The sequence below is a fragment of the Rhynchophorus ferrugineus genome, unplaced genomic scaffold, assembly GCF_030347505.1.
Source record: "Rhynchophorus ferrugineus isolate W39M unplaced genomic scaffold, kcgeb_rfMv2 rfM4, whole genome shotgun sequence".
Classification (NCBI taxonomy): Eukaryota; Metazoa; Arthropoda; class Insecta; order Coleoptera; family Curculionidae; genus Rhynchophorus; species Rhynchophorus ferrugineus.
In genome coordinates, this window is record NW_027472583.1 from 42656058 (window position 1) to 42674576 (window position 18519).

General features: G+C 31.1%; 1 protein-coding gene across 1 annotated transcript; it reads left to right on the plus strand.

Moving 5' to 3' along the window:
• Nucleotides 1–14795: 14795 nt before the first annotated feature.
• LOC143196703 (uncharacterized) lies at nt 14796–16650 on the plus strand. The gene is made up of 3 exons (XM_076404589.1): nt 14796–14950; nt 15903–16314; nt 16376–16650. The coding sequence occupies exons 1-3, from the start codon at nt 14936–14938 to the stop codon at nt 16489–16491; spliced, it is 543 nt and encodes a 180-aa protein (XP_076260704.1). The 5' UTR covers nt 14796–14935; the 3' UTR covers nt 16492–16650.
• The last annotated feature ends 1869 nt before the right edge of the window (nt 16651–18519 follow it).

The following is an 18519-nucleotide window of genomic DNA, read 5'->3' on the forward strand; positions in this document are numbered from 1 at the left end:
AAGCACCTAACACATTGCCAACATTTATATTTTGTTTGTCAAGCTGAATATCTAAGTGATTGATTTAAGTATTAAAGCAACAGAAATCATCGTCACAAATATCATCACCAAGTCAAACGGAAAATAACAAAAATAAATAGAAAGCTATTGTCTTGCTATTTAAAGCTTAATATTAGCGTTGGGAACTATCGAACAGTCGATAGTCGCAAAACAGTCGAAACAGTCGATAGTCAAAAAAATAGCGACTGAAAATAGTAATTACTAATTTCAGTCAAATGCACGGTTCGACTGTTTTTTTCCATTCGTGATGTCAGACAAACATGTAGGAATTCTTATCTGAATAAAATGTGAGATAGAAAAGGACGGAGATAAATGCTTGGAACAGTTAATTTTAAATGTGTTTATATTCTCCAATGGTAGTATAAGCGAGACAGAGATGTATATATATTCATTCACGTGATAACTTTAAAAAAGAAAAGGAAAACGAAATTACTAATTTCTATTATCATGTAATAAATAGTATAATTTTAAAGGAAGTAGGATTACTTTTATACTGAATGTTCTGTGGATTTGTAAAAAGGAATGGAATAATAACACCACAAATGTTTTACCGTGTTTTAATATATTAATTGCTATTTTTAAATAACATAATATAATAAATATAAATAGTACAATACAACTTAAACAAAACCTAAAAACTAAAGAGGTTCAATAACCATAACTACTAAATAAAATGTAAACGTATACCTAATCATTGAAAAATCTAATCCATGACGAACCTAAAAATGATTGTACAATAACTACCAGACCCTTTTTATTTATTTTTGAACTGAAATATTTTTAAATTACTGTTCAGGGATATTATCGTGTTCAACTTTTCTCCCGTGAGGCGATTTTTTCCATCGTTAATTATTTGCCAGATTTTGAAAAAACTCGTTCTGAGGGGACACATGTTGCGGGTATAGAGGAATATTTTACATGTAACTGATATAATTCAGGTAGTGTCATTTTATGGGTTTGCCAAAAATCCAATGGGTTTCCAAAAAGCGCTAAATTTAGCTCGAGATAGCAAAATAAAAAATAAACCTCCTATAATATAACATACATATATATTGCTTTCATAACAATATAGGGAAATAATAAAGATTTAAAACTAGATAAACTAAATTGGACTGTGCAAAGAAGACCATTTCAAAAAGAATAGCCACAATTCAATATAAAGTGAACATAAATAATGAAGGGTTTGACGGAACAAAGAGGAAATCCAACTTCCAATCCAATCATTCAAGTTTAGCAGGGGTGAGAAAACTCGAATAGGGAAAACTACATTACATATGATTATTATAAATATAAAAAATCTATCGTGATATTATATAAAATTGCGAACAAGAAGAAAATCAACACCATTTCGGCGTATTGGAACTAAGCAGTTTAAGGGATCGCATTTTCCCAATATAAGATATTCCCAAAAGAAGAGTCAGGTAAATATCACTAGAATGTTATGTAATAGGCTGATTGAATGTTGGGTTGAATGTAAATGGAGCATAACAATAAAACATGATAACAAAAACAAGAAAATTGTATAATCTATATAAATAACGAAAACTAAAAAGAAATGGTATAGAATATATCGCTAGAACTAGGAAATAAGATTAAAATACAACATATGTTTTTAAATAAATTTAGCAAAGCTGATGCTAAAATTTAATGGGAAAAATAAATTACTGCACTTAGTTATTTTAATTAGTACTATATTTTTTTGGAAAAAACAGTTTTTGTAAATGTTTATTATATCTTCCATATACTCTAACAAATTACGTACTTACCAAGTTGTTCACATATCCAGGATTCCAAAAAGAGCTAAATTTAGCACGAGCTAGCAAAATAAGAAATAAACCTCCTATAATATATCATACAAATGTATTGCTTTCATAACAATATCCGGAAATAGCATGGATTTAAAACTAGATAAAATAAATTGGACTGTGCAAAGAAGACCATTCCAAAAAGCATACCCACAATTCAATATGAAGTTAACATAAATAATGAAGGGTTTGATAGACCAAAGAGAAAATCCAACTTCCAATCCAATCATTCAAGTTCATCAGGGGTGAGGAAACTCGAATAGGGAAAACTACATAACATATGATTATCATAAATGTAAAAACTGTATCGGGCTCTTATATCAAAATGCGAACAGAAAAAAAATCAACACCATTTCGGCGTAGTGGAAGTAAGCGGGTTAAGGGATCGTATTATCCCAATAAAGATATTCCCAAAAGAAGAGTCAGGTAAATATCAATAGAATGTTATGTAATAGGCTAATTGAATGTTGGATCGAATGCAAATGGAGCAAAACAATAAAAAATGATAACAAAAACAAGAAAATTGTCGAATGTATATAAAATAACGAAAACTAAAAAGAAACTGTATAGAATATATCGCTAGAACTAGGAAATAAGATTAAATTAAACATATGTTTTTAAATTAATTTGGCAAAACTGATGCTAAAGTTTAATGGGAAAAATAAATTACTGCACTTAATTATTTTAATTAGTACAATATTTTTTTTGAAAAAAAAACAGTTTTTGTAAATGTTTATTATATATTTCATATACTCCAGAAAAATACGTAGTTACCAAGTAGTTCACATATCCAGAATTCCAAAAACCACTAAATTTAGCACGAGCTAGCTAAATAAGAAATAAACCTCGTATAATATATCATACAAATATATTGCTTTCATAACAATATCCGGAAATAACATGGATTTAAAACTAGATAAAATAAATTGGACTGTGCAAAGAAGACCATTCCAAAAAGAATACCCACAATTCAATATAAAGTTAACATAAATAATGAAGGGTTTGATAGACCAAAGAGGAAATCCAACTTCCAATCCAATCATTCAAGTTTAGCAGGGGTGAGGAAACTTGAACAGGGAAAACTACATTACATATGATTATTATAAATATAAAAACTGTATCGGGCTATTATATCAAAATGCGAACAGAAAAAAAATCAACACCATTTCGACGTATTGGAACTAAGCGGGTTAAGGGATCGTATTATCCCAATAAAAATATTCCCAAAAGAAGAGTCAGGTAAATATCAATAGAATGTTATGTAATAGGCTGATTGAATGTTGGGTTGAATGTAAATGGAGCATAACAATAAAACATGATAACAAAAACAAGAAAATTGTCGAATCTATATAAAATGACGAAAACTAAAAAGAAACTGTATAGAATATATCGCTAGAACTAGGAAATAAGATTAAATTGCAATATATGTTTTTAAATCAATTTGACAAAGCTGATGCTAAAGTTTAATGGGAAAAATAAATTACTGCCATTAGTTATTTTAATTAATAGAATTTAAACAAAAAAAAACAGTTTTTGTAAATATTTATTATATATTCCATATACCAATCAATATTCACACATATTTGTAGAAACTGAAGTACTGTCCATAAAGATTATGAGATATCTATTTGTGTTAGATGTAATCACAAGAGATGATATGTAGTAAACAAGATGGGTGTAGTAGGGATTGACAAGTACATATATTCATCTTTCTGTAGAATCAAGTTTCTCACTCTTATTATTTCTCTTTCTTGAAAATATCATATCAAAAATATACAAACAACATATTGTCAATGCTACAAATTATTAGGTGCTTACATATACGATGTTATGCAAAAATCTTGTATTACTACACCAAGTACCTGTACTCCTGTAGTCGTTTTAACTGGATCCCGTTGAAATTTTCAATAGTATGCGATCCGTCAGTTGTTAATATTTTGCTCTGTTCTGCATCTAGTCTAATCTTTTTGTCCAATTTTCAAGCCATATAGATCTGCAATACAATTTCTTTCCACAAAAAACTGTTAGTTTCATCACAATGCGCCCCTTAACCATATTCGCGGCTTCATTACCTGACAAGCCAAACATCTGCTTTGAAATAGTTCGAAATTGAGTTTTTCAGTCAATTCATTTGGTGACCATTTTTTCAACTTTTGGATCTTTTCCATGACATGTAAACATCTGAAAACTGTTATACTATTAAACCTGTTCTACTATTAAACTATCTGAATGTTCCTTGAGAGTTTGATCTGGGTCTTGGTGCGATAAGTCTCGCAATAAATTGCGTTTTAACTATTTCGGTCATTAACATAAAAATAATTGCTCTTAAATCGGTAAGACTAAAGTCCGTTTCTAAAAGTACTTCATTGAAAATATTTTTCTTATTTAACTTAATTAAAATTTTTGCATATGTTACTTCTGTTAATTTTATTCCAAAACTGGCTATAGAAGAATATGATATCTACATACATATGAATGCTATAATGCTGCTTCTCTAAGCTATGAGACATCAATTAAGACAAGAAACAATAAGTTTTTTATTAAACTGAGTGGTTCAACAACCTGCCCAATGGTTAATAAGTATTTTTATGTTAATAATTAAATATACCACATGTAGAAAATCAGTTCAATAAGCGATCTAAGTATATATATGTTCATTAATCAGATCGGATGGCATTAAACGTTTTAGTCTACGGACATCACTGCGGTGTCGCAGATTTAGATGATTCGCAAGCACATTGTGGCGCACTAACATTCTTTGAAAGAATAAAAAATGAAGTAATTTTGTTTGATCAAATACTAAAAAAAATTATACAAGATATAACTTTCAACATTAAAGTTCTAACGCTAAACGAACGCTAAAGCATTCCAGTTCGCACCCCACCTAATATATTATCATTAAGAATCGAATTACTTATAAATTTTCAAACTATTGAGTCTATATGACACCCTTTTTATAATGGCTCAACATCTAGCACAATAAAGGAAAGTTTATAACGTTATAATTTACCTTTGAACAATGAATAATGAAAATTAAGGAATCAGTATGATTTAACTATGTAACAGGTTTGATATTTACTGGTAAATTTCAGAAAAAATAATTTATTAATAAAGATATTTTCCATTTAAATAAATACCAGTATATCTACAGTGCAAGCAATTCAACGATAAATCATCACAATGTTCATATCTTCTAATAACTATCAGTTCATGTCTTGAACTAGTATAGCTTCTCCTTACGCTTCTACGTTTTCTTTCCATTCCTTGCATCGTCACAACCGCAGTTAAAGTAATACATCCTGGACTAACGCCTCCACCAATTCCGTTAAGATGCGGCCTAAACACCGTGTGAAGTGTTAACAACTGTGTTCAGTAATATTTAACGCGCCTTCAGCAAACGAATTAGTTTATATATCCACCTTCCAAATCCCCTACTTTTCCAACCAACTATTTAACACACTCTCCGTCATAATTTCTCGTTCCTCATTCGTTTACCACCGTTTTTACGTCCGGAATTCTATAGATGATATACTCGCTAGCATTGCTAATATATACAATTTTAAAAACATCTACCCCAAAAACTCATTTTTGTATTTCTTTAAAACAAATCAAACACGCATCATTAATATAAAAATTTTCTTCTAATATTTTTTCATATCATATTCTAAATTATATCTAATTTTACATAAAATATCTACAGTGTGATTTCAATTTAAATAGAAATATGCAGAAAAATCTGACAGAATGTAATAAAATATCAAAATCGTAAGCATAGAAATTATATAGTGTAATGTAAGAAAATTCACAGGCATTTTGTGGTAAACAATTTAATAGTTCTTTTTCTCACTCCTTTTTTGACGTACATTATCAAAATGAATTTCTTATTGCTTATATCAAATAAATATAAAACATGTTATTTCGTATGATGATTAAAATGAAGTTTAGCTCGTAAACCGACAGGATATACTCACGTTAGATCCACGTATGTTGTGGGTTTGTTACAGTCGCATAGCCATCAAGGTCAGTGTTTAAATATATTCCCCTGTTTAGAAAAAGTCCAGTCTGGGCAAAGCCGACGACGACGAGAAGAAAAAAGCGAATTCTTGCGGAAGGCGAGGCTTACCTTGATCGTTTCATTCAATATTGCGTGATATATGACCTTATTGGGCACTTTTAATTGCGCCTACATCACCAGGAAGACGGGTTTTTGTTGTCGCCACGAAGCTTCCGTCCGCTGCAACCACCGACGAACCAAATTAAATCGATGGACACTGTACAGGATGGCTCAACAATGGTCGACCAGAAAAATAAGAGTTTTATTTCGTATAACATTTAATTCGATAATATTAAACTAACAATTAAATACTAGTAGTTATGAAGCGTGAGAATGTTGGCTTAGAGTTATAAGGAATATCCGATCTTATCCAGCGTAGTTACACTCTCGTTTATAGATCAGGACAAACAATCACAAACATACACTAAAAATATCAGTCATGTACTCTCTTCTAACCCAAGATAATCCCATTGGTACATAGACTCATCAATACATATTTAGTCTTCCGTATTGGCGAAAATATTCTGCCATTTTTCCCACAGCCTAATCAGTGAAAGCTGGTAAGTAAGAAATCTTATTATTGCTAACAATAAGTTAGAATTAATTTTTATTAGAAATTATTTGATACCCACCAGTTTCACTGAACACAATGTAAGTTGATTGTGGAATCTGTGAAATGTAAAATACTTCTTTTACTACTCTTAATTGTTCCACAATCTGCCCAATAGGCAATAAGTATTTCTTATATTTATATTATATATACATGGCATGTAGAAAACCCTTCATTAAATGATGAATTAAATATTATGCTCCTGAATAAAATATTATGTTAATTAATTAGCCTTATTCTAAAGTCTATATATATCCAATAATCAGATCAGATGGTGCTAAATGTTTTAGTCTACGCACTTCACTATCACGTGGCATATTTAGCTGATTAGTGAGTGCATTGGCATGCACTGACACTCTTTCGAAGTACTTCACACAAACACGTTGAATTACACTCGTTATAGGTTCTAAAGGAATGTCGCGTTGTATTAGTTCATTTGAAACATAATATGGAGCATCACTACAATGGCACGCAACACTTTACTCTGGAACCGTTGAATTATGGATACATTTGATTTGCTGGCAGTACCCCATAATTGAATTCGATATTATCCAAATAGACTTGAGTATAGACTGTTACAGCAATAACTTGTTTTCTAATGATAACTTAGATTTGCGCCAAATAAACCAATTAATTTGATATAATTGAAGTCCAAGTTGTTTTCGTTTAGCGAGTATATGTTTCTTCCAGGTTAGGCGTCGATCTAAATGCATACGCAGGATAAAATTTATATGGGAGGATTTTGTTTCATTGGCTTTAATTCGCCATATCTTCAACCACAGTTACATTTGCTCCAGGTGGGTTTGTAGATTCATTGCTGTGTCGTCTGCGTATGTTGCTACAGTAGTTATTTTTATGATCGGTAGATTGGCCTTATATAGAAGATATATTATTGGACCCAGTACACTACCTTGCGGAACTCCTGAATAAATTGGATGTAATTCGGTATGATCATCGTCTTGTTTTACAATAAGATGTTTATCAGTGAGATACGATTTTAATAACTGATCCGAATGAGGGAGAAGTTTTTTAATTTAACCTGCAAGCCCGTATGCCATACTTTGTCAAAAGTCTGAGATTAAAAAAGTTTTTGCTTATTCGTGGTTTTCGATTAGTTATTTATTCGTCTTATTTAATGTTTTATCTTTTGTTCTGATTATGATAACGATATCATAGCAAAAACATTTTTAAGACTAAAAATCGATACGATAATGTTATAATTATATAATATGAATATTATATATTATTATAATTATATAATAATATAATGTATAATTATAATATAAGCTCATACTAATAAAATAAGAAAAGTAAACGAAAAATGATATTAAATCCTTATTTATCTTTATTGTTAAATAATGAATGATTAATATGTACAGAAATTAAGCAAATCAATTATATTTATAATTTTTAAACTATAGTACATGTTCCTACTATTTTGATTCATGACGTATCTAATATAGTATTTATTTTTGTAAATGAACTCATTGACTACACACTTTTTAATGTAAACTAAAATAAAAACTCATAACTACTTATAAATTAATTAAACTCACGTCTTATTTCTAATACTTACTATTTGACTCTAAATTATTTCGAAAGTTATACAATAAATCTATTTTGCTTTAACTTCGTAAATGTGGTTTCATGGCTCTATATATGATAAGACGATGTGGATGGCGCTTCTGGACTAACCTATGAGTTCTTCCGCATAAGATTTTTGTAGTAGATTCAATATTAATTGCCAGTTGCTAACGCTACAGAAAATTCAGCTCTATTACAGCCATTTTGGCTGACTGGTGATGTTCAAATGGATCAAAATGGCATTCTCAATTATTATATATGACGTACTTAGAAAGAAAGTACAAAGAATAAAATTATTAAGCATCAAGAATGCAATTTTGAACGCATCATAATTGTTGTATGTACTGAATAAATCAATAATATTAAATTACAAAACTGTTATTTTATGTAATCATTTAATACATGTAATGCAATATATGCAAGTACTAACAATACCTATTTGGAAATTCTTCCAAATTAGGAAATTTATCCATAACTTATATTCGCTAAGTATTCTCTTAATCAGATATTATTTATTTCAATTAATATCACATGGTCTGGCTTAGCCATAAATCTATTCTTAGAAAATAGCATAATCAATTAATAAATACAAACTTTAAAAAAATACCCCAAAAATTAAACAATGGTAGTAAGTAACTAGTGAGCCATAGGGTCAATAGAACTTACAGTGATATATGATCATATTAATAATAACCTCAAAATATCCATATGTGCTATTTCATGCCTACAACAAAGCAGGACTGTTGGTACTATAGAAAATAGGTTCTACCGTATGTGAATAGAAATATAACAGTACACTTTATAATATCATTTATAATATATACGAGAGTTACAAATTTGTATATCTAGTCTGAGCAGCACTAATGTTACCAAATCCCATTTAACATTTTCATTGGAAACTTGATACTGTTGAACAAAACATAATTCAGAACATTTTGTAATTTGAGAGCAATTTGTGTTTTTTACAGCAATTTATTTTATAATATTATTATAGTATTATTAATTATCAGAAATATATAAGTAGCAACATTTGTAATAACCTGGTTCATAGAAAAATTCTGTTAATCTATATTACCGATCAGAAACACATTCCGTTAATGTTTTTGTATTTATTTTTATTATTTCAGTACACATATTTTGTTGAATATAATCAACTCTCATGAATAATAAAAGTTTAACAGACTGTTAGATTATTTATATTATATATATATATATATATATATATATATATATATATATATATATATGTATAATGTTAAATAATCTTCAATCTTAACAACTTTAGAGAAATTAGTATATCACAAACCGCATCTATTGATTTTGGCATTTTGTAACAGGATCTTCCACAGCAAAAGGTCTTTCCTCCTACTGACTACTCCACTCTTCAAATGACTATTCATTATCTATATTTATAGCAAACATTAATTATTCAATGCTAATTGTATTTTAATGATCCCTTTTTTCTTGTAAAAAGGAATGAAAGTTATTAGCCATGAACAATATTATATAATCAGCATGCAGTTAATTCTTGTCCTTTATTAAGAAGCTTTATATAATAACTTTTAAGGTTTTTTACCCTAAGACCATTGGTTCTACGAGGACAATCAAATATGTATGTAATTACACACAAAGTATACAACATGTAGGAACAGTAAATTGCCAAGAAATTATTTTTAACAATGATGAATGATCATATTTTTTATTAACGCAATCGATCACTCGATAGGAAAATATTCGTATTAAAGTTATGAATTCTTATAGTAAAATTTAATTATGAGAATCAATCAAATTAACCTTCAAATAATTAAAATAATATTTTACAATATATTTATCATCTAATTGTCAAATTTTATATATTTTTTAACTAGGAAAACCTCTACGAAGAACCAGGAAGACACCTATAAATTAATTTTAAAGGAACTACAACAGATGGTTATAACCAACCTCATGAACCCTCACTGACAGATTTCCCTTGCTAGTATGTGTCACTTCGACAAAGTGTGAACAACATATTTTATCAGTGCATTCAAAATGTCTCCATTTGTACCGAGTAAAGCGCATTTGCTGGAGGGTTTACTTTTTACTTACTACTTATTTAAAGAAAAAGGCAGCTGAAGATCACCTAATGTTGTATAAAGCTTATTGTAACCATGTTCCAAATATATTATTCCATCTATTTCGACATGTAAATACTAGTTTCGACGTTTTAAAGGTAATAATGTTACCACCAAGCACACAAAGCGTATGTTGAAAATAAAAAGTGGACCAGCTGGTTATGCATCAACATACAATACACATGACTCCACACTAATGTTCCGTATTTGGTAGGATTAGCTGGGTGTGGCATGTTATGAGCTGCTAAAACCTAATGAAACCATCAATAGGTATCACTATCAACTACAGTAGATGCGACTGAGCCGAGCACTGCGCGAAGAACTTAACAATGTTATTCTTCAACATAATAACGCTTAACCACATGTTACAAAATCGATGAAAACATGCTTCGAAATATTAAAATGGGAAGTACTACCTATCCGCCGTATTGACCTTGACAGACATATTCTCCAAACATATGAGTCGTAACCTGTCTGAGCACCGCGTCACTTTTTATGAAGTTACCAAAAATTGGTCGATTCATGGATAACCTAAAAAAATAAATCGTTTTTAGATGTAACGAGATATAATGATGTAACCCGTAAATTGGCTGAAATATGGGAATAAGTAGCGGTTATCGATGGATAATACTTATAGCACGGACTAACCGAAAAAACTGTTTGTAGAAACTTTAAAATATTACTCTTTTCTCTGTAAAGTTTCTTAAACAGCTTTTTTCCAATGTGATGCACTTTATTGTTGTCTAAAATGACACTAATCAATAATCAATAATATCCACCAATCATATATCATTTAATGGATATTGTAAAGTTCTTACCAGCTCGTTCATTAAGAAACCAATCGGTTTTATGACCAGTGTTATGGTTAGACATTGCTTTTTATTTATATTTTTACACAGTTGCTTGCTGAGTTTCTGAAAAATGTATTTGTGAGAACATTTCCTATTCAATCCAAAGTAAGCAATGGTATAATTATAGTAACTCCGCATATGTGTTGAAACTCAAGTTCAGATATATTACAAAAATAGCTGAGAGCTTGATTTTGTTGTAATTTGATCAACGATATTTCTTGGAAATATGTTAATATGAAGAAGCTAATCTAACTTTTAAATTCCATTATCTTGACATTTCTCTAAATAATATAACAATTTTTCATTTAATATTATTAAGTTATTCCATGTATGCAGATACTAATCATAGAATTGCATTTTAGATATTTATTATTTTTGTTGTTTGAATGTATCTTTTTGCATCGTTTGACCGCTCATTGCAAGAGTTTTGAAGCATATATTGTTGCACCTCGAATGAACTCGAAGCTTTGCCGCACTCAGCCTACTCACCAATTATAACGCCTTTTTATTATCACTTATTCGGATCGATGCAGCATGTCTTAGCTAATATGCAGATTCAAAATTTCTGTGATATAAAATGTGATAATAAATGGATGATTGTATCGCCACCAATCACCATAGTTCGTTCGCCACGGTATCGCCAAGCTGCCAAAAAGATAGCAAAAAGTTATAGACAGATATGAAAAATATTTTGATTAATACATATTCTATTGGTTTTTTTTTCAAATGCCATTTTAAAGTAATAAATTATCAGAATGCATGCAATAATCTGTTTACTGTTAAATGGTCTCCGTCTAAGCAAGATTGACAATGAAAACAAAAGAATAGTGAAATACGCGAAATATCTTCCATCCACTGTTCGATTTATTCTACATTTAGGCAGTTTCCGAGTGCTTGTTCCACATCAAATTTACAAAAACGAAGATAGTGTAGAAACTCTACAAGCCTATAAAACTGATTTTGTTGAAAAATTTTATCAACAGAAGAGATAGAGCCAACAAAATTGAGTGAACTCATTCGAGATTTTTTAGCGCATTCTAATATTTTACAAGAAGAAAAGCTAACAGAGACCGATCTCATGAGCTCCCAATTGATTCCTTGTAGATCTAACAACCTACTAGCTGTTTCTTAACAATTTAATGTCTCTAAAACCACAATTTTATTAAAAATTAAAAATTGCATCTATTTTATTTATATTACTAAAATTAACGCTAATATATTTTTTCATATAGGTATTTTAGACTAATATTGGTAAGAACGAAGTCATTGAGTGAATGAATCCTTTAATTTTTTTATTGGTATACCTAGTCATAAATTATATTGCCTTGGACTTTCTTTGACGTGACTTCTTCGATATGATCTCACTTCTAGCTTAATTGGACGATAGTTTCCAGATCCTATACATATCTTTAAATATAATCTCCTTAATAATGGCAGACATTAAGTGGAATTTCTGTATCAAATAATTTGAGATTTTTACTACCTAACGACAAAACACATTTCAGGGTACAAGTTCTAGATCATTAATCTAAAAATGATAAATTTATAATGTTATTAAGGTCTAATTGTCACAAGATGCATTTTGAGTACCAAATCCCTGATTTGCTTGACGTAGTCCGCCTTTTTTTAAAAAATATGTATGAAGGAAAAACACTTGCTTAAAGCATATCTGAATTAACAATTCAATTGAAAAGTCCCCGGTCTGGCACATAGATGGCGCTACTAGAATTAAATCCACATGTTTTAGTTAGCCCTAACACTCACAAGATGCGTGTGTAAATTTGACAGCTGTCGGATCATTAGTTTGCGAATTGTTGCATTTTGAGTGAAGCAACTTTGGTTATTGTGAAGAATAAAAATAAATTTCGCGTTTTGATAAAATATTGCTTTTTGAAGGGAAAAATACAGTTGAAGCAAAATCTTGGCTTGATGCCGAGTTTCTGAACACTGCCCCAGGAAAATCAACCATCAAGTATGCTAAGTTTAGACGTGGTGAAATGAGCACCGAAGACGGTGAACGCAGAGGTGATCCAAAAGAGGTTGTTACCGACGAAAACATTTAAAACAGTCACAAAAAATTTTGAATGACCGTAAATTGAAATTGAATGAAATAGCAGACAGTCTAAAGATATCAACTGAACGCGTACATCATATTATTCACGAATATTTGGGTATTAGGAAGCTCCGTGCAAAGTGGGTGCCGCGCGAGCTCACTTTTGACCAAAATCAACGACGAGTTGATAATTCGGAGCAGTGTTTGAAGATGATCAAGCGTACTAAACCCGAGTTTTTGCGTCGATATGTGACAATGTATGAAACATGGTTCCATCATTTCACTCCGAAGTCCAATCGACACACATCCGAGTGGACTGCACACGATGAACCCGCTCCAAAGCGTAGGAAAATGCAACAGTCGGCTGACAAGGTTATAGCATCTGTATTTTAGGATGCGCATGGAATAATTTTCATTGACTACCTTGAAAAAGGAAGGTCCATGAACAGCAACTATTACACTTTTGGAGGACGAAATCTCCGAAAAACGGCCGCATTTGAAGAAAAAGAAAGTGCTGCTTGACCAAAATAATGCACCGTGTCAAACATACATGGATTAGGCTTCGAATTGCTTCCTCATCCACCGTATTCTCCAGATCTGGCCCCCAGCGACTATTTCGTGTTCTCAGATCTCAAAAGAATGCTCGCTGGTAAGAAATTTTCGTCGAATGAACAGATGCTCGCCGAAACTGAGGCCTATTTTAAAGCAAAGGGCAAATCGTACTACAAAAATGGCATCGAGAAGTTAGAGGGTCGCTATAACCAGTGTATTACCCTTGAAGGGAATTATAACCAGTGTATTACCCTTGAACTTATTTTGCCAAAAAAACAGTGTATTACTAATGGTAGGCCGAGGACTTTTCAATTGGCCTGTTATTAAAGCAAGAACCTTTTTGCTCGAAAAACGCACGTTGGTTAAATAATAGTAAATATTAGTGAGGCACATGTGGCAATTAAAATCCGACTTTGAATTTTCGATCACAATATTATATGTTCATCATTGTTTCATAGTTTCAGCTAAATTTATAGTTAAATTTATTGAATATTATCTTAGCAATAGAAGAGCCAAATGCATTTTAACATAACATAACATCCATCGGATCCACATAGTCTTTATTAATTATTTAGTAGTTTTTGATGTAGTTAAATCTAGTAAAATGTTTGCTGTTAATGAAATAATCTGTTTTACTTAATTCTTTAACGTAGTTTTGCTTGACATATACTTAAGTACCTGAGTTACAATAGGTTCAATTAAATTTTGCATCCAAAGTTGTCCAGACTCTCAGTAATTTTACGCAGTTAAATTAAGCTATACTTGTACTTGAGAAAGATATACTTTTTTGGAGCATAGTATTTATTAAATAGTACCTGTATATTGTTATATATATTTTCAAGTTTTCATTCCATAAATATATAATATATTTACAGCATCGAAAACAAATTTTAACTAAATAGTATCATCTATCAATTGATCAACAGCCAATGAATTGTAACTAAAGTAATAAATAATGTTATAAATATCATATTAAATATTGGCAGAGTTGTTTCGTATATTAGCTAATTAGCATCCACATATACATACTGATTAGGAGCATTAACATACGACCGCGTAGACAAAAACGACCCGTTTCCTCCTCCTGTCCCCTTTCCTAGTACAGCCGTTCTTATCAAATCTGCAAACTCACGTGGGAACAAGAATGTTCCACCATTTCTAAGCTATTTCCCCTGTATAGGGTGTGGTATCAATATAAATATGTCATTTGTGCTCGTTGTTACACTTGCCGAAGTCGATTAACTCGTCTAATATGCTGTCGAAGCTGGTAAGTGCCTCAACCACCTAATTCAACAATATTTGTCTTTGTCGTTTGATTCGCGAGTATTTTAGTGTGTGGCTGGAGTCTAGTGTCGCTTTATTGTGCTCTATTTGGTGTCACAGTGAATTGATCCAGTGTTTCGTAATTAGTAATCGTTGCTCAATTGGATACAGACAAAATAAATTTTATTTAACAATTATTATAAGTCACAAAACTCATCCATAATTGCATTAATTGTAAACCTATTAATTTTGACTATAAATAATTTGTCTCCAATTTAATTAGTCCATAAATAATTTCATTTCATATTAAAACTAATTTGTTGTTTTTAAATATTTTCATTTTATCATTAATACAATGTATACAAAATAAATAGAAATAGAAATAATAGACCTTTTAACATCTCAGTATAAAATATTTGCTTCAATCACAACTGTTCTTGCTAAACACTCCATATCTGATATTAATAAGACATAACCAGAATACATATCTACAGAAATATCACTTTTGGAAAATAGAATTGATAATTACACATTATTAAACACACATATTTTATTTTAAACATTTTTTATTTAAATTTAAATATGAATTAAATATTATTTTCATATTTATTTGTCTCGATAACCGCTCCTAAATAAATAAAAATATTTTTGTAGTAACTACTTTTCGTATTTGAATTAAATGGTCAATTCATTTTTCAAATGATTTACTAAATCTTATATTATTTATTGTGAATTATTTATGTTATTGTATATATTCCTGATTAACCACCAACATTTTTTTATCAATTTAAAGAAGGTCATGAAGGTAATTTTAAACACTCCATATGTTAATCTACATCGTTAATTACATCTCCCCATATCTGAAAGCCGAAGTATCATTGAGGAATTGTAGTTAATATATACAGCAGATCAAATTATCACAGTAACAACATATTTATATCATTGTGATATTTCAGGTATCACTGACCCTATTCTTGGCATCGGCTAATGCCGTCTACAATGGGCCTCTAGCAGGAGGACTGCCAGCCTCTCTTTACCCCGCTGGTGTTTCACCTCAGGCTTGTCCCAATTTTCCCAACTGCGCGAACCCTGCCGTTGCCGCAAGCCCTAACGCCCCCGCCGCCAATAACTGGGGAGGTCAACAACAATGGAACGGTAACCCACAACCTGCATGGACTCAAGGTCCCCAGAACCAGTGGAACAACAACAATTATAATCCTCAACCTGTTCCACAATGGAGCCCTAATAACCAAAATGCCCTGGATAGGGGAGAATATACCGGAGATGGCGATTATCACGGAGAAGGTTTGGCCGAAGCTTTAGCACCAGGATACGAAAATTCTGGCGGATGGAGAAACTGGAACAACAGTAGGCTTACCACGAAAACTATCTTGGCATATTTAACTAACGTCTATATTTGATTTTTCAGACAACCAACCCGCCCAATCATGGAACCCAGGTCCACCAGCTGGTGTACGACCTGCCGGTGGTATCCCAGCGGGAGTAGACCCAGGTTCGTGTCCCAACTACCCATTCTGTCACTAGAGAGAAAGTTTAACGTAACTGTTGAACCCTCACTTTCAATCGATAGCAAGTGTTGTAAATAATAGTCTGCTTATACTATGTAATATACATAAACAATCCCTCTTTCTTTCTCTCCGAATTCTTTTTCTATTTTCTACGAATAAAATACCAACAAAAATAGTTTGCTGCTTTTTTAATTTATATACCCTGGTAATACACTTTTAAATATTTTTAAGGAAATATATGTTGATATGACAAAAAACGTTTACATATTCTTTATACAAATAATGTTGAGGTCACAAAACATAAATTAATATTGCTGTTGCACAAAAGGTTCTAAGCGTATAACTACTTTAATTGAGATCTTCTATCAAAATTTATAGGTTTTATCTGTGAGATGTATGTTATTTTATAATTATTGTGTTTATTTGTTATGAATTGAATTCTGTTAAAATTATTTTTCTGTACATCACATACCAAAAACGCCTCTTCGTGTCCTTACATTCCTTAATTATCGTTCCTTTAATTATTCCTCAATAAACTTTGCCGTTTATTCTTGTATTTAATTTAAAATCAGTACTTCCAAAATTTTAACTGAAGCACTGTTAAAGAAAATAATTACTTACTAAAATATAATTACAGGTTTCTTTATTAAGTGATTGCATGTATTTTGATTATTGGTAAAAATGTGGACTATAGAAGTTATTCATGTTGATACGTGAAATGATCTGAAGAAATCTGTTGACAAAGTCCATCAAAAAATTCTATAAATTTGTGACGATACTGCTGAGGCATACTCAATTGTCTGTTTCAGTTTCAGTGAATTAAAAGTGGTGATTTTAATGTCAATACCAGAGAACGTAATGGAGATCAAACAAATTCGAAGATTTGCTGGACGAAATCTAGCTCAACCATTCAAATAATTTTCATACAACTTAACAGACAGTTTACATGTTATGGCAAAGATTCACAAAGAGGGGAAATGGTTACCACATGAATTGACTAAAAATAACATTTCAAATATTTTCAATATCGCGGGTTCATTGCTTCACGGACATATAAATTAAAAGTTTGCTGGGGCAAATTGGCACTGAAAAATAGATCTAGTCGTACAATTTTAGGTGTAAAAGGTCATAAATTTTGATGAAATCATCGAAAAAAAATATTCATGACCATAAAATACTGTTATGTACATCAGGATGTGAATTACTACAAACGAATGAACTTCTTTATTAATTCTTCTTTATTAAGAGTAACAAACGTTATGTCATACAGTTGTTGTTGTTGATACACAGTTTTAAGACTCTAGGGCATGATAGATTTTTGGATCACTGTCCAACTTTGTCTTTTCAACCCCGTATTAGAAAAAGCTGCAGAAAATTATGGAAAAAATAGTGATTAATACATATTATAAGATATATTATAATGTCTGAATAAAGAACAGGTGCGGCAAAAGTCCCGCTACTATTTTGATTGCGCGCCATCTTGATTAGATGACATCTAGCTCAGTTTTACTTTAACCATTGTGTTGTGTAGACTTCCAAATTTTATTGTTGATAATTATACGCCACAAAAACGAGCAGAAATAGTGACAATATTTATTGAAACTAATCGTCCCATTATTGTCACTCAACGGAAATTACGTCAAAAATATCCTAATCGTCCAATGCCTCACAAAACCACAATTTGTCGTTTACATGCGAATTTTCGAAAGTACGGTACGACAGCAGACAGGCCTCGTTCTGCAAGACAACAAACGTCTCGTAACGCTGAAAATTTGGGTCTGGTACGCGATAGTGCTGCAGAGTCTCCAGAAGCATCAATTCGGAGACGTGGGTCACAGTTACACATCTGCATGCAGTTTAAGGCGAATATTGAAAACTGATTTGAAAATGTTACAAAATTCAATTAGTACAAAATTTACCACCGAGAGATACTGAACAACGAGTTGAGTACAGTAATGCAATCCTAAGGCTGTTTGGTGAAATTGGAAAAACGAAAGCTCCAATTTTCACTAACCCTCAAGCATAGATTCGAATAGTTGTGGTT

Coding starts and splice junctions, on each gene's coding strand:
- LOC143196703 (XM_076404589.1), top strand. Junction 16,315..16,375: donor ATGGAGAAACTGGAACAACA/GTAGGCTTACCA, acceptor TTGATTTTTCAG/ACAACCAACCCGCCCAATCA.